This window comes from Mycteria americana, chromosome 5, assembly GCF_035582795.1.
Source record: "Mycteria americana isolate JAX WOST 10 ecotype Jacksonville Zoo and Gardens chromosome 5, USCA_MyAme_1.0, whole genome shotgun sequence".
NCBI classification, from domain to species: Eukaryota; Metazoa; Chordata; class Aves; order Ciconiiformes; family Ciconiidae; genus Mycteria; species Mycteria americana.
In genome coordinates this window covers 61,613,444-61,637,587 of record NC_134369.1, presented here as the reverse complement: position 1 = coordinate 61,637,587, position 24,144 = coordinate 61,613,444, and the positions used below count along the sequence as shown (strand labels likewise).

The 24,144-nt window shown below is 39.2% G+C and overlaps 1 protein-coding gene across 1 annotated transcript in view; it reads right to left on the bottom strand.

The window, feature by feature from the left end:
* Positions 1-203: 203 nt before the first annotated feature.
* Positions 204-24,144, bottom strand: part of DYNC1H1 (dynein cytoplasmic 1 heavy chain 1) — a 46,902-nt gene continuing 22,961 nt past the window's right edge. Inside the window, exons 36-78 of the mRNA XM_075503598.1 lie at positions 23,678-23,908; positions 23,408-23,548; positions 22,915-23,148; positions 22,124-22,330; positions 21,909-22,030; positions 21,383-21,548; positions 20,981-21,144; positions 20,576-20,705; positions 19,664-19,797; positions 19,287-19,401; positions 18,999-19,160; positions 18,708-18,922; positions 18,417-18,621; positions 18,104-18,277; positions 17,888-18,007; positions 17,639-17,759; positions 16,823-17,018; positions 16,110-16,227; positions 14,908-15,123; positions 14,140-14,352; positions 13,822-13,949; positions 13,250-13,403; positions 12,322-12,468; positions 12,090-12,240; positions 11,629-11,882; positions 11,331-11,465; positions 11,138-11,232; positions 10,871-11,045; positions 9,185-9,260; positions 7,893-8,053; positions 7,506-7,617; positions 7,364-7,424; positions 6,853-6,976; positions 6,393-6,506; positions 5,947-6,117; positions 5,519-5,736; positions 5,231-5,334; positions 4,049-4,260; positions 3,029-3,182; positions 2,085-2,227; positions 1,519-1,687; positions 1,030-1,157; positions 204-583 (exon numbers count right to left, since the gene is read on the bottom strand). Of these exons, the coding sequence (XP_075359713.1) occupies positions 455-583; positions 1,030-1,157; positions 1,519-1,687; positions 2,085-2,227; positions 3,029-3,182; positions 4,049-4,260; positions 5,231-5,334; positions 5,519-5,736; positions 5,947-6,117; positions 6,393-6,506; positions 6,853-6,976; positions 7,364-7,424; positions 7,506-7,617; positions 7,893-8,053; positions 9,185-9,260; positions 10,871-11,045; positions 11,138-11,232; positions 11,331-11,465; positions 11,629-11,882; positions 12,090-12,240; positions 12,322-12,468; positions 13,250-13,403; positions 13,822-13,949; positions 14,140-14,352; positions 14,908-15,123; positions 16,110-16,227; positions 16,823-17,018; positions 17,639-17,759; positions 17,888-18,007; positions 18,104-18,277; positions 18,417-18,621; positions 18,708-18,922; positions 18,999-19,160; positions 19,287-19,401; positions 19,664-19,797; positions 20,576-20,705; positions 20,981-21,144; positions 21,383-21,548; positions 21,909-22,030; positions 22,124-22,330; positions 22,915-23,148; positions 23,408-23,548; positions 23,678-23,908 (6,699 nt within the window). The 3' untranslated portion in view covers positions 204-454. The remainder of the gene's footprint in view (positions 584-1,029; positions 1,158-1,518; positions 1,688-2,084; positions 2,228-3,028; positions 3,183-4,048; positions 4,261-5,230; positions 5,335-5,518; positions 5,737-5,946; positions 6,118-6,392; positions 6,507-6,852; positions 6,977-7,363; positions 7,425-7,505; positions 7,618-7,892; positions 8,054-9,184; positions 9,261-10,870; positions 11,046-11,137; positions 11,233-11,330; positions 11,466-11,628; positions 11,883-12,089; positions 12,241-12,321; positions 12,469-13,249; positions 13,404-13,821; positions 13,950-14,139; positions 14,353-14,907; positions 15,124-16,109; positions 16,228-16,822; positions 17,019-17,638; positions 17,760-17,887; positions 18,008-18,103; positions 18,278-18,416; positions 18,622-18,707; positions 18,923-18,998; positions 19,161-19,286; positions 19,402-19,663; positions 19,798-20,575; positions 20,706-20,980; positions 21,145-21,382; positions 21,549-21,908; positions 22,031-22,123; positions 22,331-22,914; positions 23,149-23,407; positions 23,549-23,677; positions 23,909-24,144) is intronic.

Here is a 24,144-nt window from a genome sequence, read left to right as displayed (position 1 = left end):
TGCACCGAAGACTTACATTCTAAGGTTCTTGTTACTGGAGGTTAGCTGAACCAGCTGCTGAGCAAGCTGTGTGAAGGTCAGCAATATGCTTCGATACTGACTTATTACTTGTTATTCTCTGAAAAGATCATAGGTACAGTTTTTCCAGACCAAAAAAATAATTGTAAGAATTATATTTCCAGAAATAGAATTTCTGGAAATTCTGCTATAGATTTTATTTCATATAACATGATCCATCAAATGTCACATCTACCAATAACCATCTTAAAAATCTCATACATTTTTCCTTCGAAGAAATCTAGCCTACCGGCTTTTCCAATGCACTGCCCCCTTTTTTTCTAGTCGACACAAATCCATCTGACAACCTAACCTAACCAGGTTACAAAAGTACAGGTGAATCCTACACAGAAGACTGACAATTACTACAGCGTTACCAGTCACAACAAATCTTTTTTCACTCAGTGCAGAGAACTGCAACACCACGTTCGTAGAAGCTACGAGGGTCTTCCTTGGTAGCTATTTCGAAGTCAACCGTGAAAATCAGATCAGCACGAGTGAAGTTCAGATAAACTGGTAAAGTAACCTGGGGAAAAAAAAATGAATATAGAAGGAGAGTTATGTAAGGTAGCTGAAGAGCATAAAAAGTTTCTATAATACTATATGGTATTTATGAGATGGGAATTTAGTCTCAGATAACACCCAAAATAGGAGGAAAAAAACCCAGGCCTAACAAATTCCCCTAAAGCACAGCCTTCTTTATAGGTATACATTTAAGTTTTGGCCTGAACAGCATTAGTATTTTTGGATGCCTCTCCTTGTTCTATTCTAACTACAAAGGAAAGACATAGACAACACTAGGTCTGTTTGCTGCTAGCCCGGAATTTAGGTACCAACTGACACTGAGAATATTAGAAAAGAACAATGTGATTTGTGGTGCCTGATAAAAGTATCCATAAAGCTTCAGGAAAAAAATTACTACGTACATCTAATTACGAGAGTTCTTTTTAAAATTCTTTTATCAATACTTACAACATTGGCTTTTTTATCAGCATTTGTCTGCTTGATCCAGCGAAGCTGTGTAATGGGCAGTACAGTTGAAATAGCATTCGAAAGTGACAGCTTGTTGTTACTGCATGTAGCTCCCTGAAGCTTCAGGCCTGTAAATTGAAATACACTTTAGAGTTCTAAGAGCTTTCATACATCCAAAGATTGTCTCCGTATGTATCATTTAAGGACTAAGTCCACTAAATGAGAGGGAAGTATTTCATGCTGCAAAATAAAGAGGTTGTAGCAGATACACTATCCAACACTGCTTAAATATATACTGACCTGACTCTTGAGATTTATTAGCGTTGTAAGTACTTCCCTACTAACTAATACCAAACTAATCTTTAAACAACTTCAGAAAGTGTGTATTAACTTCTGCAATATGATCTTCTTCATTTGATACAGCCCATTTAATACCAGAAGCTTCTGAAAGTCTCAGAGCAAGGACCTCCTTCTTTCTGGTAAGTTTACCTGTCACTCCAAAACTGCACGCATCCAGTACTGCATTCTGTGTAGTTGTAACATTGACCTCAAGGCAGAGTTCTTCAAGGGACCAACTGTTTGCTTGGGCAACATACTGTCTTGTAGCAGTAATATATGCCTCTGGTACAAACAGGCCACCAAGGCACACGTGGATGTTCTATTTGAGGGGGAAAAATTTTGAAAAAAGGATATCAGCTGCAGTATTAATCAATGATTATCATAAATATTACTCAGCAATCTATTTACATTAATATTTTCCTGCTGCTACTGGAACACTGTGTAACTGCTAAACTGCTTTTTGCTCTAAGGCTATGGCTTCTGTCATTCTAAAATACTAACTTTCCCCCTAATCTGTATGAACAGTTAGCCGCTAAGCCCCACCATTCTGAGATCAGGAGATTTTACAGTATTTACAAGCACATTTCAGAGAACATTGACTGAAGTTGTTTTGCCTGAGGAACTGTTTAGAAGTCTTGATGTGAAGACTCCATGAAGTAGTTATACAGCTCCACCTGAATTAGGTATAACCTCTAGAAAAAGTCAGCACAAGATACCTTTAGTTCTTTTGCTCCACCAGAAGCAGCTGCCTGGGAAATATTCTGCAGCTGTTTAATGCGCTCACTGAAGTCGGACACCCACTGAATAACAGTCATACCAGCTGGCACTGTGTAATGAGACCAGCTACGAGGCAAAATACCTATGAAGAATGGGATCAGAATTAAGTTTTGTTTGCATACAAGTTGGAATAACACACTATTTTGACACTTCACTTTTTCTCCCAATAGCCATTTAAGACTTGGACCAGGATATCAGCCTCTATCTTAAAAGGCTCCTCAGTAAAAAAGCACTTTCAAAGACTATAAAGAAAATGGCCTCCAGGTCTAGTATTTATTTAAAATGCCATCCAGTTACAGAAACACTTCAACAGCAACTTCAGTTACACACAGCTATATACTGCAGTAACCGATCTCCAAGTTTTCGTGAATATTTGAGTTCTTTAGAAAAAATTGAAGAGGTCAAGTATCCGTGTTTTAGGAAATGCTTTTGTTCAAAGCAGACAGCAGATCTTTATGTATTACTAGAAGTAGGATGTCTGTGAAAATTCCACATTTATGTACAGTCTTGAAACAGAAGTTTAGAGAACTTTAATATTTTCTAGGAGATTTTATAGGAGCAATATTACTCACTTTGTGGTATAAATAACTTTGTTCCATCACAATTCAGAGACTGAAAGAATTGAGAGACTTCAGCTTAGAAATTAAGCTGCTGATATAAACTCTACAAAAAAAGCCCAATATTAGCTACCTCAACTTGAAATCCCAAACCAAACCAACTGGAATTTTATGCTCGACTCAAAAGTATTGCTTGTGTCAAATGGTAAAGTCAATTCCAATTTTCCTGCAATTTTTTTTTTAAGCTGCTGAGCATAACAGCCTCCAACATACAGAGTGCAAGAGGCAGAGAGAGTACTGGGAGATGCTAATTTGAACTACCATACCTTTCACCAGTTCATTTATAAGTGTACGCAAATAGTTGGTTTGTTTCTTTTTTCCTTCACACACTTGAACCACATCTGCAAGGTCCTGACGAACATCCTGAAGCAGCTTAGCTCCCATTTTCACCTCTCTCTCAAAGAATCGGAACAAAGGATCCTGATTATCAAAACAGTGAAAGTAAGTTGCAGATCAAAGTTAAAGATTCTTGCTGGAAAACTGCTACAAAAAGCAACCCCCAAATCCTGGATGGACTGACCAGTGACACTGTGAGTACAAGCATTAAACATGAAGACGCAGTCTATGGTGCAGAAAGTGATTGCAGAGACTGTTCTACAACAACAATCTCCTCTCCCTTGGAGAACCAAGGAAGTACAAGTCTTAGTTGAACAATTAATGCAGACTGCCTGCTGCAGCTCCTTCCAATCAACTCTGGATTTCTTTTAATGAGCAACAAAAGGTTCTCCCCTACTATCGCAGAGTAAGCCTTTAGAAGCAGTTAGGCAATCATGGGCATATTCAACTAGGGCGCTTATTCCTGAGTTAGAGCTTAGGGTACTATTGTCCAGATCTCAAAAGTTTCCTCCAGCTCTTGCAATTTCTGTTCCCAGTTAGCAGAAGCTGCTGCTGTATCTCCCCTCACTAACCATCACTAAATTTTAGCAGTAATTAACGTGCACTGGCTCTAAAGGCAATATCACAAGTCAGTGTGCTATAAGTACAACAGGAAGCGCTTGTTTCTTGCTACCTGATCACAGAGAAGCTTCAGAAGTGGTACCCTTGATAGACAGTTTGCCATTGTATTTCTTCAAATAATCCCCAGAATATATAAACCAATTTTTAAGAGCATTTCAAGAAACCCAGCAGGGCATTACATAGCTATGGCTGTCAGAATCAACATCAATAGATGTTCCACTGTCTCCCGCAACAGTTTAATCGGTACTTGCAAATCACAATGCACTTGTTCCTATGTACCAGAACTTGTGCACTTCCTATGCCTATGTTAGACAAAACTTAGTTCTTACCTTAATGTTTTCCACAGTTCGCTTCAGATGGTTTAGAGTTTGTGGGATAAGGTGAAGCCAGTTAGAGGCTGTGGTATGTAGTGTTCTCATCCAGGCTGGGCGACCATCTGATGTAGAATCAGTTCTTGTCTTCTTCTCAGTTTCTGCATAAGCTAGATCATCCTCATCCTCCAGCATCTGCATTTTCAGCATTTTACTGATCATATCTATGCCTAAAACAGAAGATATGCTCTTAGTCAGAGAAGCAGTAGCAACAAGGTGAAAACATTCTACTACATGCAAGAACTAGCACTCTTCTTTTTCCCTAGTCTAGACCTAAGATACAGAACTGCCTAGCTGTAGGTGGCTCCAGAGCTGACAATAAAGCTTTCCAGAATCAAGATGGGAGCTTGACATCTGGATGGTTGAATGTTTAATTCATAAGCTTCTGGTCAGTTTTTGGACTGCTCAAGTGTTTTACCTTGCAGAAGTTAAACCAACTATGTTGAGGGAGGAGGGGAAAGCTATCAACTCTTCAGCAGGATTTATATTTCTCTTCTGCTTTTTAGTTAGAATGGTGGCCTGGTAATCTATGCAAGACTAAAGTTCTGTGTCCTGGTTTCAGCTGGGATAGAGTTAATTTTCTTCCTAGCAGCTAACACAGTGCTGTGTTTTGGATTCAGTATGAGAATAATGTTGGTAACACACTGATGTTTTAGTTGTTGCTGAATAATGTTTACACTAGTCAAGGACTTTACAGCTTCCCATGCTCTGCCAGGTGCACAAGAAGCTGGGAGGGGGCACAGCCAAGATAGTTGATCCAAACTGGCCAAAGGGCATATGACGACATGCTCAGTATATAAACTGGGGGGCGCTGGCTGGGGGGCAGTGATCGCTGCTTGGGAACTGGCTGGGTGGGTGGGTGGTGAGCGGCTGCATCACTCCCCCCCCCCCCCCCCCGGTTTTTTTCCTCTCTGTCTCTCTCTTTTGTTGTTTTCCTTTTTGTTACAATTTATTATTATTATCGTTATATATAATTTTTTTCTTTTTCCCAATTATTGAACTGTTCTTATCTCAACCCGCAAGTTTTCTTACTTTTGCTCTTCTGATTCTCTCCCTCATCCCACCAGGGGGGAGGGTGAGCGAGCGACTGTGTGGGGCTTAGTTGCTGACTGAAGCTAACCCACGACATTCTGATTTTACCTTGTGTGGTGAGAAGAACTTTCTCTGCATTATTTGGCAGGCCCAGCCATGATGGTGTTTGTGTATCTGGCAGCATCTCAACCCACTGGACAAATTCTTCACGCCTGCAAGTCAGAGTTTTAATATTCATTAGAAAGCTTCCCCTATTAGAATGGCAAGGTAATTCTTTGCCTAACAACGAATGTTTACACAGCTAAATTCCAGCACAGAGATACAGGTTAGGGTTGGTTTTTTAATTTTAAAAAAGAAAAGTTGTACATAGAGATCAGGATAAGGAAAAAATGATACCTGATTCCATCTGGCATCTGAATATCTTTGTGTCCATCAACTCTGCAAGCCAGTTTGAATTCACTATCAAAACTTAAAGTAGTGAACAGACGTTCCAAGAAAGTGTTTAACAAACGTTGATCAAATTCATTATCGATGCGACCTCCATAGATAGACTGTGCCATCAGTGTCTTTAATGCAGACCATGGGATTTTATCAGGTGAGATGTTTTGCCGGCCCTTTAGAGAAAGTGCAATGTAATTAGCAGGAAACAATCCTTTTCACCTCTCCTCTGATAGAGGAATCAAATTCAAGAATTAAGTTAAATTGCCACCAGGTTATTTGAGCCTACTCTTCTAACTTACTAAATATTTCCAGAACAGACTGCCTCACTGAAGATCTTAAGTAATCTAAGTATTACCTATACTTAAGTACACAAAACTACTTGCCTTTGCTGTATCATCCAGCCATGTATCTACGGTGTCACAGGCAGATCTCAGATCAGATTCTCCAAATTCATACTTCTTGGACCAACCCAATGGAGCATAGCGCAAACGCTCTTGGATAATGGCATGGAACCAGGCAAGGAGGAAATATAAACGAGCACGCTCATTTGGAGACTAGGAAGTGGAGAGAAAAAAACAAATACACTTATTACGCAAGTGAACTGATAATCAAAGCTTGCTAAAAGGCTAGAGAAGATCAGATTTAATGCTAGATTGCTACCAAAACTGAATACATGCTACCAACAGAAGGAGCAACTACTACTTTACTTCTGCGAGAACAAAACATTCTATGTACATCTTAGAAGCTGAAGTTTTATAATCTTTTTCTAAGGTAAGATTTTAACAAACACATTCTGGCATTTCCTTTCACCCACACAAGGTAACCTTACCTTGCACATTCTAGAAACTGGAATGCTACTGAAAGTCCTCAGCATGTTTGCCTTTACACCAGGAGGAGGTTCAAACACGAAGATTCGGCCAGCACGTAACAAATTCACTGGCACCTAGAAGAGAAAAGATAATAAACTCAAATCCAACTCCTTTAGCCTCCACTAAATTAAATCCCTCTAACAGCACAGTTTGCATCAGATTCAAAACCTCACTGTGAGCACACACAGTGATGTCCCGTCTTTCTTTGGGAGGGTAGGGGAAGCAGCAAAAGGAATGGAATGAAGTTTTCAGCTACAATTAAGTCATCAGAAACCAAGGCTAGTAACTACCCTGACAAGCATGTGTTCTCCTCCTCCTTTAATGCAGAAAGGCAGTAATGAGAGAACCTTCCCTGGGTAGCACTCTTGGCTCTGCAAGCCAGTTATTCTACCAGAGCATGAAATTTTAGATCAATGCTACCTTTGGATTAATCTCCATGGTAAGGAAGAGTCTGAAGCAAGCATGGGGTTGTAGGGAATGTAGCTTCTTTTCTAGTTGCATGAGCCAGCCAGGAGCCAGGTGAACGTTCTTCAGCATTACCCATCTGTGAAGTTTTGAAAAAGAACAAGTGTTTTTCAGTGTACAGCTTATGGATCCTGACTATAATCACCATGAAGAGTAACAGAATATGATATTAATGCTACAGGTTTTCCTCCCTCTTTAAAACCTGTCTTCTACATAGAATCAGTTACTGTCTACTGTAAATGGGTTAACTTTTCTGTTTTGCAGATACAACCTACTTCTCTTGAAAATATTTAAATCAAATATAAGTTGTGAACAGCTGTGCTTGTTACAACAAATTTCAGTTCAGAAGATAGTCCCAATTTTTTTTAACCAGTTTTACCTATTTAGCCAATAGATCATTTCCCTCTCCCCCACCATTTACCTTTGTACTAGGCAGTATTCTACCTAAAAAGGAGATAGAACTTACCTTCCAGATTTCACTGCTGTGTTTATTGCTTTATCTGCTTGATTAAACCCTTCAGCAGAACCTAAAAGACAGAAGGTTGCTAAAGCTCTTACTGCTAACAATTTCATTTATGCTTAGATGATGAAATATGGTTTGTTCTTACCAATAGCAATGGAAGTAATCTGTGTATTCTGCTCAGCTGCAAGGTCTTCAACATGACCACTGGCGTCATAACCAGGCACTGAACACATCAGCACAGGGGTATTAGGTTTCACCTATTGTCCGAGAAGTTTAAAAGGATACGAATCAGTCACTATATAAATACAAGAATGCAGTAAATTCAGTTTTAATTCCCTCTGGCCAGCTAAAGACATTACGCTACTCTTAGTTTTACATTAACAAAGAGGAAAACAATCCATTCTTCATACCTTTGGGAGAAGGATAAGTGGAAGAAATGTTCCAGTAGATAGCTTTACTTGCTACAGAACTCATGCAAGGTGGCACTGAGCATTACCTCAGGATTTTAGCCTTTCAAAAACAAGCAGGTTACCTCTGTATCTACAATGTGTGTGAGATCTAAAGGCTGCTCCATAATGGACATGAAAGACTCTCCAAGATTTGTTGAAACAAAGGTATGTGCCATTGCCAACAAACGATCTGGACGGAAGGCCTGGATCAGAAGCAAGCGATGAATGGCCTGTCCAATAGGAGCTGAAAAGGGGAGACAGGATTAGATGGACAGGTAAGACAACCATCCTCCCTCAACACTTTCCTCTTATCAATTTTCCATTCAATTTTTCCCATCTTGTTCTGAAAACCAGATACTCAGAGAGTTAATTATCCCTTTGAAAGATCTGCTGCAACATTATTAATGGAATGCTTATATTCTGTCTGCACTTTGACAGTCAAAAGAAATTTACCATCTTCAGTTGGTTTGTCTTCTGCAACATTTTAACTATCTGCTCAGTTGCTCATGTTGTGAGGCCTTTAAAAAGCCTACCTTGACAAGAATGCTTTTGGATTCTACTGAAATCCTACTGGTTTACAAAATGTACAGTCTAGAAGTATTGCCATGAAGTGATTTTAACTTCCAGGGACAAAAGATCTCTTCATATCTTCTCACTCATTCAATAATCTGCCATTCTGCTAGATTTTGAAGTATTATATGCTCGTCTAGCCTGGATAGGATAGATAACCTAGAGTTGCTTCAGTTAACGGTCAAGCAGCTTTATGGTAGCTAGTAAATACAAGCTTAGAATCCTTAATTTAGAAAGCCACCTACAGGAACGAGCCCTGAATGATCACAAACGGCAAACACTTCCTAACGTTACCTTTCAGATAGGGAGGAGCTGAATGGCAACAGTTACCCTTAAGTTCTAACTCTTAACAAATTAGCACTAGCAACTAATGCAGCAAGAATTAAGACTTCATGCTTAGATACAACTGCAGGAGGAAACATTCTAGTAGACCAGCCCTGTCCTCAGAAAATCTGTGTCTTGGAGCTTTTCAGAGTATTGAGCTGCCTCCAGATTTGCAATGACTAAATTCAATCCAAATTATTATGCAATCTAATGAGATTGTGGAAGTATGTTTCATCCTCAGTGGAAGACCAGATCACAGGTTAAAGTGCACGAACCACGTGTAGTGACTATTGCTTAAAAAACCCCAAAACACAAACACCAGACTTGAGGTTCTTCTGCAATCCCAACTTTATGATCTTCCCAGGCATTAAGGTCCAAATTAAAGTTCTACTTTAGAAATGCTTTAAAAATCATAGTAATTCTACTTAGATTAAAGTCAGTACAGTAGCATTGGTGTGGGCAATAGTGCAACTTAACTTACTTGAAGGTTTTTCTTCAGTCCAAAGGTATGGTACAGTCTGCTCTGGTGAACTGCTATCCAGCCAGATACAGAATTGCTGTATTGAAAGAAAATGCAAAAAACCTGAAATGGAGTTTCATGGCATCAAAAATCTGCTGCAAGGTGCAGGTCCTGTTGATGGTGCAACAGAGATGTTCAATCTCAGCGTTAAAATCTAGAATTTAATGTACTGCAGAAGTCTTCAGCTACATACCAACTTTCAGTAGGAAACAAAGATTGCTAGGGTAGGGTTGAACTTGGTACAGTCCAAGTTCTACTAGCTTTGGATTTACAAACAGATCTTTAAAAATTCTAATAAGTAGCTAAATGTTTAAACAATGAAATGCACAAGTTCATAAGATTTTTCCCATTTAATGCTCATACCTTATAACATGTCTTTAGAATAAAATTTAGATTGAGTACCAGATGAAGCATTTGAGCTTCCATCTACAAATAAGTCTTGAGAAATAAGATAGCGCTAACACTGTTAAACAGAAGCACTATTATATTAATGAAATTAAGTCGGACATTAAACTTAGACCCAAATATCGTCCAACACTCAACATAGTTTGGTCTTTTCCAAGGCTTCTAGATATAAATGGTTTGAACATTCCCCCGAGCAAGACTGCAATTTGACCAGCACATTTAGTAAGTTCTTGACTCATTTTTCTTCAATGAATTTCTCCAAGTTCTGCCATTTTTTTAAACAAAAATCCACATGTAAAACTCAAACTATGCTCTGTCTATTATGCTTTCTTTAGATATGTCCAATCATTTCACTGATATCCCCTGATCCTCCAGCACCCCTGATTCTACAGATCTCTAGCAAGTCCCAGCCCAAGCTATACATTATTTTACTCCAGGCTGAAGAGTTTGAGGAAAAGTAGATATAGCAAAGAGAATTCAACTTTTAATATTGTCCTGGTTTCAGCTGGGATTGAGTTATTTTCTTCCTAGTAGCTGGTATAGTGCTGTGTTTTGGATTTTAGTATGAGAATAATATTGGTAACACACTGATGTTTTGGTTGTTGCTACGTGGTGTTTACACTGGTCAAGGACTTTTCAGCTTCCCATGCTGAAAATTAACTCTATACCAGCCGAAACCAGACAAATATAAAAACTAGATAGGGCAAACAGGTACTATTTAAGATATGGACATATTCTGGAATGTACAGTTTCACAGTCAGGACACAGATGTATTCTTAGAACACTTAGGACATCAAAAGGAGCAAAGTGTTCAGCAGCTGAGCACTATCCAAATTTATTCCAAATAGTAATGTCCAAGAGCCCACCATAATGATGTTATATATGGCTAGGGCTGCTCCCCTCTACTGCATAATTATCATATAACAGTGATACAGTGAAAGATATGCAGTATCACACTTTCTGCTACCACAGGAACCAAAGCTGGCCATAAAGTTAGATGAATGGCGAAGCTGCTTCCAAGGCTGAGTGATGAACAAAGCTGGTATTTACAACTCAAGTTTCATAGCTTGATTACAAATGAAGTAAGAACATTCATTTCCACAAGAACTACAACTAGTTAATCTGTAAGGCTTCCCTTCTCATCCTAGGAAGTTTACTTGTAAGCATGAAGCTCTTAAAGCAGACACCCAGAAAGCTTTACCAGGTAGTTTAGTGCAGAAACACACCCTAGCCAACACTTACCTCATCAGCTTGAACTTTTGAAACAAGGTCCTTAAATGCAGGAAGGCAGCTCAGCCTCATCATTGCTTCTGTTTGCTCTACAGTCAAACCATTGATTTTTGGGAGAGATGCAGTATTTAGTACAATCTCCTTCCCTCTCAAGAAATGCTGGAATTCTGCGTCATATGTAGGCTCCCTAATGTTAAGGGAAAAGACCACATTAGCTAGGTGCCTTCAAGACATCCCTCCCTTTTTCAACTAAAGTGAAATGAGAAAACAAATGTTTACCCAATAGTGCCTTTCAGTTTAATCCGGGCCAGCAACATAGCAAATGTTATATGATCTTGATGCAGCATGCCACGTGCCACTCTATTGAAAGCCACCTACCAACAAAACAGTGAAGTTAGTAGCATAAGAAGCCTTGAACTCCGACCCTTCAAAAATGATTAAAGAATTACATTTACTAATTAAAAAATTGAACCTGAAAGAGATCCTTTGTGATGATTGAGAGACGCTGAGTGTGGTCTGTAATTCCCTTCAGATTTGGGTTCTCATACAAGACATTGTGATAGATGTCCAAGAAAAACTGGAGAGAGTATTGGTACAGGAAATGTATCTGAAAGACAAGAGTTTGTTTTTTTCTCTCTAGAGTCCTGCTGTTTGACAGTCAATGTCTTATGCCTAACAAACTGCAATACAGCAGCCAGGGCTGGAATTAGTGCCTCTTCAGCTTTGAACAGTAAATACATAAAGCTTCTGGTAGGAAGAACTCATCCTACCTGTTTCAGTGACTCCATAGTAAAGTAGATACTGCTGCACGCTGTAGAAAGAGGTAAGTACTGCTGAGAAACAGTCTCCACTTCTTGCATGACAATATCAGTCTCTTCTACTTTTCTGGTGACCTCTGCTGCTTCCTTCTTCAGGTTCTCAAGAGTAGTAATGATGGTGTCATCATCCAGGATACGTCCCTTCACTTCATTAAGCGCTTGTAGTAGGGATTTTTCTAACTGACGCAAGCGCAGCTGAAATTCACCTTAATTAGAAGAAAAATTAGGTTACATATTGTATAGATGTGTTACTTTTAAAGAATTTTATGAATTGTGTAGCTTTGCCATGGGACATCCTGAAAAAGCAAGAGTATCAGCTATAAAGATATTTCACCATGTATTTCTACAGCTACAGTAAAACCACTGTATTCCTTTAGAAGAGGAGGAAGTTACTTTAATTTTGGTAAGCATACCCTGAAGCTTGAGGAGGTCAGAGCGTTTTTCATCAACATCTGGTCTTTCAGCTTTCAGGACTTCATTCAGACACTGGCTCTGTAAGCTGCTGCGAGTTACTGTAAAGTTCACAAATGTAACACGAGAGCAGAGGTCTGGTGGGAATTCAACCTGTCACAGGAAACATGAAAAACTCTCTCAGTTCTCTGACATACCATTTCTACAAACAGGACAGTCTTTTGTTTTACTTACTGTTGGATCTCTGGTGGAGAGGAAGATAACGAAGGATGGTGACAAATCAATATCTTGGTCTCCCAGAGTAATCAGAACTCTGCCTCCAGTTCTCCGGACTTCACGATTCAGAACAGGATTCAGAACTGGATCATAGCTCTCCACATCCTAGAAGCAGAGATGTGTCAAGAGATTCTGTTTCTTGCAAGTGTCTCAAGCTAAAAATCCTGATCCAGCTGAGGCTTAAAGCTCTGGTAGCAATCAATTTGCAGCTGGTTATGAATACGGATCACATTTAGAAGGCATTTCCACTTCAGATTCATAGTTGAGCTACACACACACAGTGTTTAGGCTATTACCATACAAAATCTCAGTAGGGGAATATTATTATTGTGTTAGTTCTAATGCATAATAAGACCTATTCTAAGCAGCACAAGCAACAGTTACTGATCTCACCTGTGAGTGAATCCTTTGTCTTCCCATTTCCATACTAAGAAACAAAAAGTGTATCTATCTCAAGTGAAAGTCAACTATTCCTACAGTTGCCTACTTCTTTGTATTACTGAAACTTCTTCCTGCTACTCAGACTAGATTTAATTCTAGATAACTAGCCATATTAGGTGCTATTACCTGCGACTACAGATAGCATATGGGAACAAAGGAACAGACAGACAGGTTGCAAATCATTTTATAGAGTGGAAGTAAAGAAAGATAATAAAAGCATCTGATCTCATAATGGTGGAAAAAGGAAATACCTTCTTTTGACTGTGTATCTCACTGATATTTTTCTCAGAACTAACACATATCACTCAGTACTAGTTTACTTGTTAAATTACGGTTTGAAAATAAAGTTGTTTGCATCTTACTAACAGAATAATTGCAAACTCTTCTAGTACACAGGGCAGAATTTAAGAATTTTAAATAGTTTCTACACGATCATGCAACTAACCTGTACCAGAAGCGGGTTACCAAATCTCAAAGCACTTTCCAAGTTCTTCCTGAAAGCGTCATCCAAGAAACTAGTGCGAGTTATCTTACGGTCTTTATATTCATTCATGATAAACTCTGTAGCTTGCCCAGAGGGATCGATGATCAATGGATACCTAAGTTAGTAGTAAAACACTTTCATTGTCTGGGTTTTGACTGCAGACAGCCTTTAAGCAATTTTATGAATTTAGATTGCATTATTAGTCTCAACTCTAAATGCTTATATATTGAAGGAATAAGTTGGTCAGGTTCAATGACTTTTTTCAGTTCAGTTTTGAAAGGTAAGTCTGTATTTGAACAACAAAATAGCTTCCAGTTCAAGCCAACTTATTTTAACAGCTAAGCATAACAAAAAAGGCAAGCAAAGATGAATGAGTTTTTATGTTTACACATGGTTGAGAAGCTTTTACAAACATTAGAAGCTCTCGTAACAGTGAAACAGCACTTTAAAAGAGTTACTATGATTCTTTGATAGGTGCAAAACCCAGTCTGCTGTGAGAACGTTGCTTTATTCTACGTCTTAGAATGAAATACCTATTAAACCGCTTGAGCATGATGGCATTCTCAGTGCATAGATCGTCTGCAGGTAGAGAACTTGCTTGCCAGCGAAGCCGCTCATCTGCGTTGGAAAGGTACTCTGTCCTTGCAATGTCTGTACGGAACTGCAAGTAGTACATACAGTTAGTATTTGACTAGAGATTCTCCAACTAGCTGGTGAAGATGTTTTGAGTAAATGCAGTTCTACAAGGTATTCTTTTCCAGTAGCTCCATTCTTTACTTAGCAATCTTAAAACTTCTTTAACTGTTGCAGTAAATTGATTTATGGTTAACTTATCATGACCATATCTTTACCTGGATATTTGCTTGCTGCAAATGGTGAGACCACGTAGTGAACAGATTCTGACGCATCTGCTGATCAAAGTAGCCAGCATAGGCAATAAAAGCTCCTGAAAGTAAGCAGTCTCCTGCAATAGTGGACATCTGATTCTTGAAAGTTTCACTTGTCTTTTCCCATCTTTCACGTTCAGCAGAAAGACTCTTCAGAAGAGCTGTGCTACGGTTTACCTAGAAATAAGTGGTGAAGTAGTCTCTTCAGATGATGAATTGTTACAGTATTAAATGTCTCTGGGGACACTTATATTGACTCAAGGCCCAAGTTAAATTTAAAAGCTCAGAATGAAATTAAATTAGTGTTTCTTCACTTCAGTGTTCATTTGTTATGTTGGTATTCAACTGTTATTTATACACTGTGTAAGTACTGGCATAATAGTAACCTGTTAATAATTAGCTCAAGTACATTGGGAATTCCACCCTCCCCGCCCCCAGTAAAGTCCAGTTAAGACATAATTACACTACATCCATGCTTGTTTCCAAAGGCTTCCCACTTATTTTAAGCCTTATGTGAACTGTCATTAATCAACTGGCAACATGAGTTGATATTTCTAACTCCAGCCAGATTTTAGTAGCTTAAGAAGTTTGTGAGATCCAGGGATGAAACAGACAGCTCAGATGCGCTGCACAGGGAAAGCAACCAAGTCTGCTCACAAGTTTGAAGAATGGTTCAATTCCCAACTGTCAAAGATTAAAGAATGGAAAATTACTGATATATAAAAGTCTTACTTTTGCTTCTACAGCAGCCAAGTCTGCCTTAATAGCTTGAGCCTCCGAAATAAGTACTGCATATTCTTCTTTGTAACGGGCAATACTGGCCTCAAGATCACGAATCATCTGCTCTACTTCATTTGCTTTCTGCTGGTTGTCTTTGGCATCATCCTCCAGCTTCTGCAGTTCATTGCGTAGAGGTTCTACTCTTTTCAACATATCAGCATAGTTCAGCTGTAAACAGTAAACAGGCCCTTTATACTTTCTAAAATCACACACGTTAACAAGAACCACAGCATTCAAGTATATACTATCAATTGTATCTTTTCAAGCTTAGGTACTTGAGATCTGTATAAGAATGCATAGCTACTTAACAGAAACATAGGATTGTTTATCAGTCCCTAGGACTCTAGTTTAAACCAAGCCCAGACACAAAAGTAATTGCTTTTTGCAAGATTCTTTTACTGCTCTGTAGACTTACAGGAAGTCATCTGAAAGGCTGAGACCACACTAAGCAGTGTACAGCACTGTTTTTTGCATAAACACTTGATTGGGTGTCCATGCCAGTACTGAGCTAATCTGCCTTTCTTAGTAAAGAACTGAGCATAGCCAAGCCACAGAACAATCAGAACAGGACCTTTTGGCAAGATTCAAGCTAAACGGAGTCTCTACACATCATGCCATTCATAATAAGCACAGTTTTCACAAGTCAAGCATACTGCTGTATTGAACACCAACAGGCAAGTGAAACCATCCTTGGATATCTCAGTCTGGGGGCATCTTCCCAAAAGCCTACTCCTTTAGGAAACTAGTCAAGTATTTAAAAGTCTGCCTAAAAGACCTTAACAGAGCTGCCTGTGAGTGTGCCCCACTCTGAAGCAAGACAGAGACTGCATAAGTTTCATTAAGAGGACTGCATTACACTTTCCAGCTGAGAACTGTATCGCCCTGTAGAATGACACTACTTACAGAAAGGATCGGCTATTGTTTACCTAAAGTTTCTTGGTGCAAAAGCTATATCACAACTGGCCATTAGTTCTCTGGCACAGTACTACAGGGCCCAAAAGCATTAATCTGAACCTTCTACTGGTTTCTTTGAAGCAAAATAGCTTGAAATATTTAGTTTAACAGAGACAGATTCAGAGCCTTTAGACACTGTTATATGCTTTCAGGCTTACTCTTTTCACCTTGTGTTTGCTTTCCCACAGTACTGGCTTTACCTGTGCAATTGCCCATTTCACCATAGGCCCGCAGGCCAATGATGCTCTGTTTACAATTTCGTAGTTGTAACTTGGATTTGACAGGTAGTTTTTCTTCATCTTCTCCCGGATGGCATCACTGCAAGGGAAAAGTTTTTAGAGATAGCATGAGTGCACTGTATGCCAGCACACAGGTGTTCAGTATCTCTATCTGGCCTGCCTTCCACAGTTGACATGAACATTTCCTAGCAGTTTTGCTGACTGGTAGCTGAGATGTTTTAATTAGTTCAAGATGATGTTTCAGAAATTACAGCTTATGGGTGATAAAAGGCATTTAACAATATTTTAGGATTAGTTGCCCACAAATTGCTTAACTCTGCTCAGAAAAATTAGGGGTTGGAAGGGATTCAGGAGGTCTCTACTCTGACCTCCTGCTTAGATTCAGAGCCAGCTAGGAGATCAGCCTGGATAAAGCCCTCAGCAACCTGGTCTGTTATTGCTGCGTAACAATTTTCAACTAATAATGTGGCTTTGGACAGCAACACACTGCTTTGCAACCATGCCTTGAAGTTACTCAACAGCATCTGCTTTGTCCCAGTTTGCATGATACACCTTTGCTTCAGTAGTCTGTTTCCTGTACCACCTACACATTCATTACATGCAGGAGTAAATTAGGACCTTCCATATCTTTCTGAATAGTTTATTCACATAAATAATTCACACTTGTACTTTACCTGATTTCCTCAGCAGAGAAGTTAACAATGGTTGGAATGAAGTTCTCTCTCATGATGATGGAACGTATTTGTTTCCAGTCAGTTGTACTTTCACCCAGTAGCAGGCAGATGGACTCCAGTGCTAGCTTCACTGCTGCAGGCGGATTAGCCATAGAACGGACCTCTACCAGATGCTGTTTCTTTATTGACTTCACAGCTAACCAGTGCCAGAAAGATGATGAAAGTTGATTGGGAAGAAAATGAACAGTCAAAGTCCGTTAAAGTACCTTGGATTAGTAAACATGTTTCAAGAGTCTCAAAAGGAATTTGAGATTACTAGAGAAGCAGATACTAGCGGATAACATTAAAACTACTGTATCACTAGATAAACTTTTGTGAATGTCAACTTGCCAACTGGCCACATGCAACTTGTTCTGCTGCCTAGAAATGATTCACTTAAAGCTTTATTATAAGCAACGACTCCTCTATCCAGTTTAATGAATGGACAGCTTGATTGTATGCTGCCTGTGCAGTAATAATGCATTAGTGGTCTTTCTGATTATGAGGTTTTTTTATGAATATATAGACCAAATAAATAACTAGAGCTGGTCTGCCAGAAGTGAAGCCACAAAAGGAGCATCAAGTACCAGATCAGTACTACAAACAGCACAAAATCAGAGCTCAAAGATTAGGAATTTCTTCAACACTGTTCAGCTCCATGCTAAGAGCCTATACTTTTGTTAAGCAGGACCAACTCAGACCACACCAAAACACATTCCCACAGACTTCAGTTTGAGATCCAGTCCCATAGTGTGATCTCTTCAGGTGCTAACATACCATTCTGAGCTTCAATAACAGCAGGCTCCACCTTGTCAAGATCTTCTTTCACACTCATCTGCTTGTCTGCAATGACCTCCTGCTGCTTGTGCAGCTGTTCCTGAATCTCCTGGCTCATGACCTAAGATAAAGTTTCACAGACAAAATACTGCTTTTTAGAAGTTGAACTTCTTCCAGTACTTGCTCTGCAGGCTCTGTTTGGTAAATAAAAATATTTACTATGCACAGAGAATTAACAACGATTTTTACCTTTTTCTTCTCAGCTTCTTGCTGATCTTTCACCATCTTTTTCAACTTGTCATTGGCTGCTGCGTTCTTCACTTCCAGTTCCTGACTCTTTATTCTTAGGTCACGCCGCAATTCTTCCACCTGAGATAGATTGTAAGATGGGAGAATTCAGATTAAGCATGGGGATCTACTTAATCACTCCAGCCTTATAAAGGACAAAGTTTTGAAGATACGTACCTGATCAACTGTTTCCTTGATTTTCCTAAGGCCAACATTCAAATGCATTTGCTGTTCCTCCAGTTCACTTCGCTTCTCATTGAACAAGTTGGCATAATGGTTGATGAAGTCTAAATAGTGGCGTGGTGTGATTGCCATGGTTCTGCCTCCTCGTTTTGCTAGACGAGCATTAGCCTTTAGGGAAGAAGGAATTGTAGATTACGCATTGGTTTTAAACCTACTCAAATGCCAAAGACCATACTTTTTAGGAAACTGGTGCATGATGCCGTGGCCTAGAGATCAACAGAAGTTAAGCAATGTAATAAAAACATACCTGATGGAGAGTCTGATGAACAAACACACAACTATTAACAATAGCTTCCCTGTGTGATGGTGGTTGTGGTAGCTTATCATACACAACTGGCATGTAATCGGGCACAATATAATTTGGTTTCTCAAGATCCATTTTGCTTGTGAACTCTTTGCCAACTTGGTACAGTGCCTCAGTTGACCAGTCTCCAAACCAGTTCAAGACACACCTGAAATACAAAGCATTTGTGAAGACTTCCCAAAAAGTACTGTTTTAATAGTATTTGTAATGCATGTTGGAATATACAGCAATTACCTGTTGAAGAGTGCAGGAGAGGTAGCTGCCCTGTCCTTCAGGCCCTCAGAAGATGGATTCATAGTGAACACAACATGGAGATTGCGAATAACTTGGCTGGTGAACCATTTGTAGAGTTCTTCATGTGAATCTAGCATTAAACCTTCTTTCTGTGCTCCTTCTTTACACTGAGTCATGAGGGTGGCATATTCATCTCCTTCAAAGAGACCAGGAACCTAATTCAAAAGATAGTTTTGTTGTAGCTTATAGTTGTAAAAAGGTGCTTAAAGTATTTACTTAAAATCTTCTTACCTCTCCATTGGCTAAGAGAGTGTTCATTCTCTCCAGGAATCCAGAATCCAATACATTTGACTCATCCATTATAAAAGCTATTTTTTCATTTTTACAGCCAGAACGCCTCAATACTGTCCTAAGGTCTTCATCAAAATCTTCACCTGTATATTTTCTGTGAACCTAGTAAGATTTAACATTGGTTATTAACATTTTGTTTTAGCTTTTAAGGGGATTTTTTAGGAGTCAATATTTAGGAAGTGAGAGTTTTGACTAACAGTTTTTGTTAAGTGAAACTAGCATGCCAACCTTAATTTGGTAGACGCTCAAACCATTCATCCAGGCAACAAATCTTGAGAGAGTTGTTTTCCCTGCTCCACTGACTCCAATCAGCAGCAAGTGGCCCTGTGGCTGACGGAAGATTCTGAAAAAGCACGTAAACAAGTATGTTTTTATCAAGTGTTATCAACTTACTGAAGCTTTTCCTTGGAGCATCTAAACTTCAAATTAGTACCAAAACGGACACATCTTTCCAGCGAGGATCCTGCTATCTGGAGGCTAGAAGTAGAAAATCTATGGACAACAATGGCATCGTGCTCCATTCTTAGTCTGTACTCAGGCTACTCTATTTTAGAACAAGTCTCTAAATACTATTTATATGAGCAGCAACTGAAGTCTCCACTTACCGGTCAATTCTTAACACATGATCCAAGACTTCATTAAACAGAACAAGTGGTACATCAAGTTCTTCTTCATAAAAGACTTTAAGCCTAGCTTTTACATAGTCTCTTAATTCTTCTTGATCCACCGGAATATAATCCTAAAAGAATCAGTCAAGACAGTATGGAATTTAAGATTAAGGGACTTTTGCTTAGGGATCAATTTATGAGTAGATGAAAGCAGAACTATTAGAATACTTAAAGTAGCAATCCCCTACAAAAGCTTAAGAATGCTATACTCATTTAACTTACACAGGAACATGTCCACAGCTTAGAGTGCCACAGACAGTGGCATGGGGTTTAAACAGTATTATCTACTGAACCTATCATAGGTTGAGCCTGTGCTGCCAGTCACCAAACAGACTAGGAAGTAGCATGACAGACTTACTCCCTCCTCACTCCCCCCATTTATTTTAAACAGCCTCTCCTAGGCATTTGCTATTGGTCACAGAGATGGGTAGCAGGGTAGATAGACTTTCGCCTTGACCCAGCGGGATTCCTACAGATTGCCCAGTTGGATCACTTCAGATTGCAAGAAACAGTCCACCATGAAGTCTACAATATCAATGTTGTTCAAGGGTCATTGCCTTATCCAAGAGATTCCATAAGCAATAACTCAGTAACTTTCTGGGAGTGTTATCCTGTTCTCAAGAAATATTATTTAATACTGCCTTTATCTACCGTGGTAGATCTTACAATAGTATCCCTGGCATAACGGCTATTAACTTTGTGGTAGAGTTCACTTCAGATAATCATAATAAGAACTTCTTAGAGATCAGTTTAACAAAACGATGGGCACTGACTATCATGTTAATACAGTCATAAGAGCAGCATCACTCAGTTGCTCCCAAACTATTTAATTAATGTATTTATTTTTACCTTTGACAGCCAGTTGCTGTATAAGATAGGTCTGCTCATAGCTTTTTCTTTGTCAATATTGGGGAAGTGCTTCAGAGCAACCATATCAATGTTCTCATCAGTCCAGCGTCTCTCCTCATCTTCTACAAGTCTGGATAAAGAAAAAAGTCAGTGACTACAAATCCTCTGTAATGGGAAGATACAGTCAGATCACATGGCAGTGCTACCACTAAAGTACGCTTGCTTTGCATAGATACAACTCCCAATAGTGTTAAGTTAAAGCAAAGGGAAAATATTCTCATTTGTATTCCAGCTATTTAACATGAAGGACACTTCAGTTTGGTCTTCTAATGAAAGTTGGCAAGGAGTGGGGAAAATTCATTTTGCACCCTTTTTTATTTGCCCCCCATCTCATGTTTATTTTACCTGTCTTGGAAGAGACGTAAGGCTTCATGGGCCCAAATCCTGATAAGGCCTTCAACTGGTAAGGTTTCTAGTGGTCTTAATGCTTCAAATATACCTCTCACCCATCGAGTCATTTCACGAGGTGAATAGATGTAGTGTGGCTGTGTGTCTTGAGTGAATCTCTCCTAAAAATTCAAATATCATTAGTTACTTCATCCCAAAGTTGCACCATATTTTTACAGGTCTTGTGATACACGATATTACTTTGCTAGTGTCATTCAGTGGCTTTCACCAGAACTCAAGTAATTAGTTGAGTTCTTGCACACATAATTAACCATATGAAAGGCAAACAATGCATGTTAAGCGATTCAGCATAAAAGGAAGACTTCTAATTAGAATTTGGGGTTGTATTCAACAAATTACCTGAGACATTGTGTAGAATTCTACCATAGCAGCAGTGAGAGGTTCTGCATATGTGCGAAGTGATGGGATCAGCCTTAGCATTGCACGGTTGAATGTTCCATATATCTGAGTAAGCGAAGCTGGTCCAGGATAGTCCACATAAACCACAGGAACATGTCGTAAAAATCTGTAAGGTTAGCATATTACATAGCCCAGAAGGTCAAATTACAGTCTGTACTATTTTCATTATCTTTCATTATCTGATTCAAAATTATCAGCAGTAACTGCAGTTGGTTTGATTGCTCCTTAGTGACTTGGACCAAAAAGTATTCTGAAGTATCCACAGCATTTTAGGTTATTCAAGAAGCGCAACAATGAGTCCACTGGCTGGCTGGCAGGATAAGAACCAACTAGCAGTTAGTTCAAAAGCAAGGAACACAACTTCAGCACAGCTGGTGTTATACAAGTGTATAAAGAACAGATCACAGTCAATACTTCAATTTTCACCCCTATTCTGTTGCTATATAGAGTTTATTAGATACATTACCTGTGCGAGAGAGGTTTTCTTCCAGGATCAGTAGGTGGATTACATGCACCGACAAACTGAATTCTCTCCAGTTTCACCCATGTCTGGTCTGATGTACGATAGAATCCTCCATGTTCCACCATCTGCGGAAAAAAAAAGTAAAATAAAATCAATGGAACATCGTATTTCCCTGAAAATAACTGTTATGATATAGTTGCTTACAAAGAAAAACAAACCTGTCTTATGAAGGATATGACTCTTTGTGTGCCATACTTATCCATATCTGGCAAGTTGATTTCGTCACAGAACAGCACCAGCCACTTTCCTAACTGCACAGGAGCCAGCACCACTCCATTAGGTGTACGCCTGTACTCACAGTAGTGATCAAAAGTTTTCAAGAGCAGTTCTGGAGTGGTAGCACTAGAAAAGTTGAGTCCAACCACCTTAAAAAGAGAATAGTGAAAAGAAATGGTTAAAATACACTAAGGCTTGAAAGAAAGCATATCAAGAGTCCTGAAAACAGCTATGTTTGGCTTTCCACAGTAGTAGTACATATACCATCTATATTTCAGGTTACTGCCTGTATTCTGACTGTATACTGTTTGCTTCCCACTGCAGGTTCTCCATTTACCATGCAGCGACGCCTCCTGCCCAACCTTGTACTTAGGACATCACAGCTTCATATAACTTTTACTCCACCTAAATACACTGAAGGATGAGAGCTATTCTTAAACATTACCACAGATTTTTAATACTAAATGGTGGAACACTCCTGCATTACTGAAGTGGCAAAGGAAGGAAGTAGCTTTTAGGTTAAGGATCTTGAGACATAAATTTAGATTCTGCTCAACATAATTTTGCTATGTATACACATGACTGACTAAGGTGGAGGTATCACTGAACTCTGGCTAGCAAATAATTTCCAAGCTAAATCAAGACTGCTTTAATCTTTAAGGAGATTAGAGACTCGGTACTACTCTGTAATTCACACATACACATCTGCGCGCACGCACACACTCTTGTGTACCTCCATGTCAGGCAGAGCTCTGAGAGCACTGAAGAGGGTCATGGTCTTTCCAGAACCTGGTGGGCCACACAGTACTAGAGGTTTGTGTTCTGCCAGCCAAGTATACAGCAATGCTTCATGGCGAACAGTATCTAGGGTTGGTACTACTACATCAGGAGCTGCAACTTTGTGTGTCTCAACTTCAATTTGAGGAACCTTGGATTGCCATGGCACCCATTCACCTGTAATGGACACCTAGGAGCACAAAAACATGATCAGACAGTTTAGAACAGGACTATGGCTCAACCAAAGAGAATATATGTTTTTTAAACCACAGAATAGTTTGGGGCATCAAATTTGATGTGTTTATTTAAACAGGCAGCTTGTTCACTGAATTGTGAAACTGTAAAATTTAAGAAAGTCTAGCATTTTATTCTGCAGTTTCATCTCCAAAATCTAAAGCAAGCTTCTAAGAACACAAAAGAGCAACGTTTCTAGCATAAGAAAGGTTTACCTCATAGTCAATTATAGGTATGTTGGGTGCAGTTGGCAGTGGCACAGTGGTGATTCTCCTAATGTATTCTCCCAGCTCTGCTCTCATTTTCAAACGACTGTCTCCAGAAAGAGACCAGAGTATTGCATAGACCAGGTACCTCTGTAAGAAGCAGCAAAAGCAGCTATTGGTTTTAGAGTAACGGAACAAAACTTAAGGAACAATAAATCAAATCTAGCTGCTATACTGACACATCAAACACAGCTGTCACTTAGCAGCATATTTTTTTACCTGGATGTAACGCTCTAGCTGATCTATCTGCATTGGAAAGTCTGGATGATTGGCATTGTACTGGGCTACGTTGCGGCAAGCTTGATGCAACATGGAGAACAGAGAACCAAGACAGCGCAAGCGGGTGAGATCCATAATATGCTCCAACTTGAAAGCATGTTCAAGTGCTTTAGTTACCAGGCCGTTAGATGTGAAATATGGCTGCATTATTGTTGCAGCATCTCTCTGAATCTGTTGGGGAAGACAAACACTGCTCAAAGCACTTGCTTCTCATTTGAATACCAGGCAGCAGGAAATAATTGTTTAAAGTTTGAAATGCTTCATATTTTAACATTCTTTAAAAAAAAAAAAAAAATATGTAAAGAGGAAGTCAGCTTTTCTATGATAGGCTGTCATAAATTCTAAGTACACTACTTGTGATACGAGCATTCTTACTGTGTTATCCCATAATGTAATCTAAGTTATAC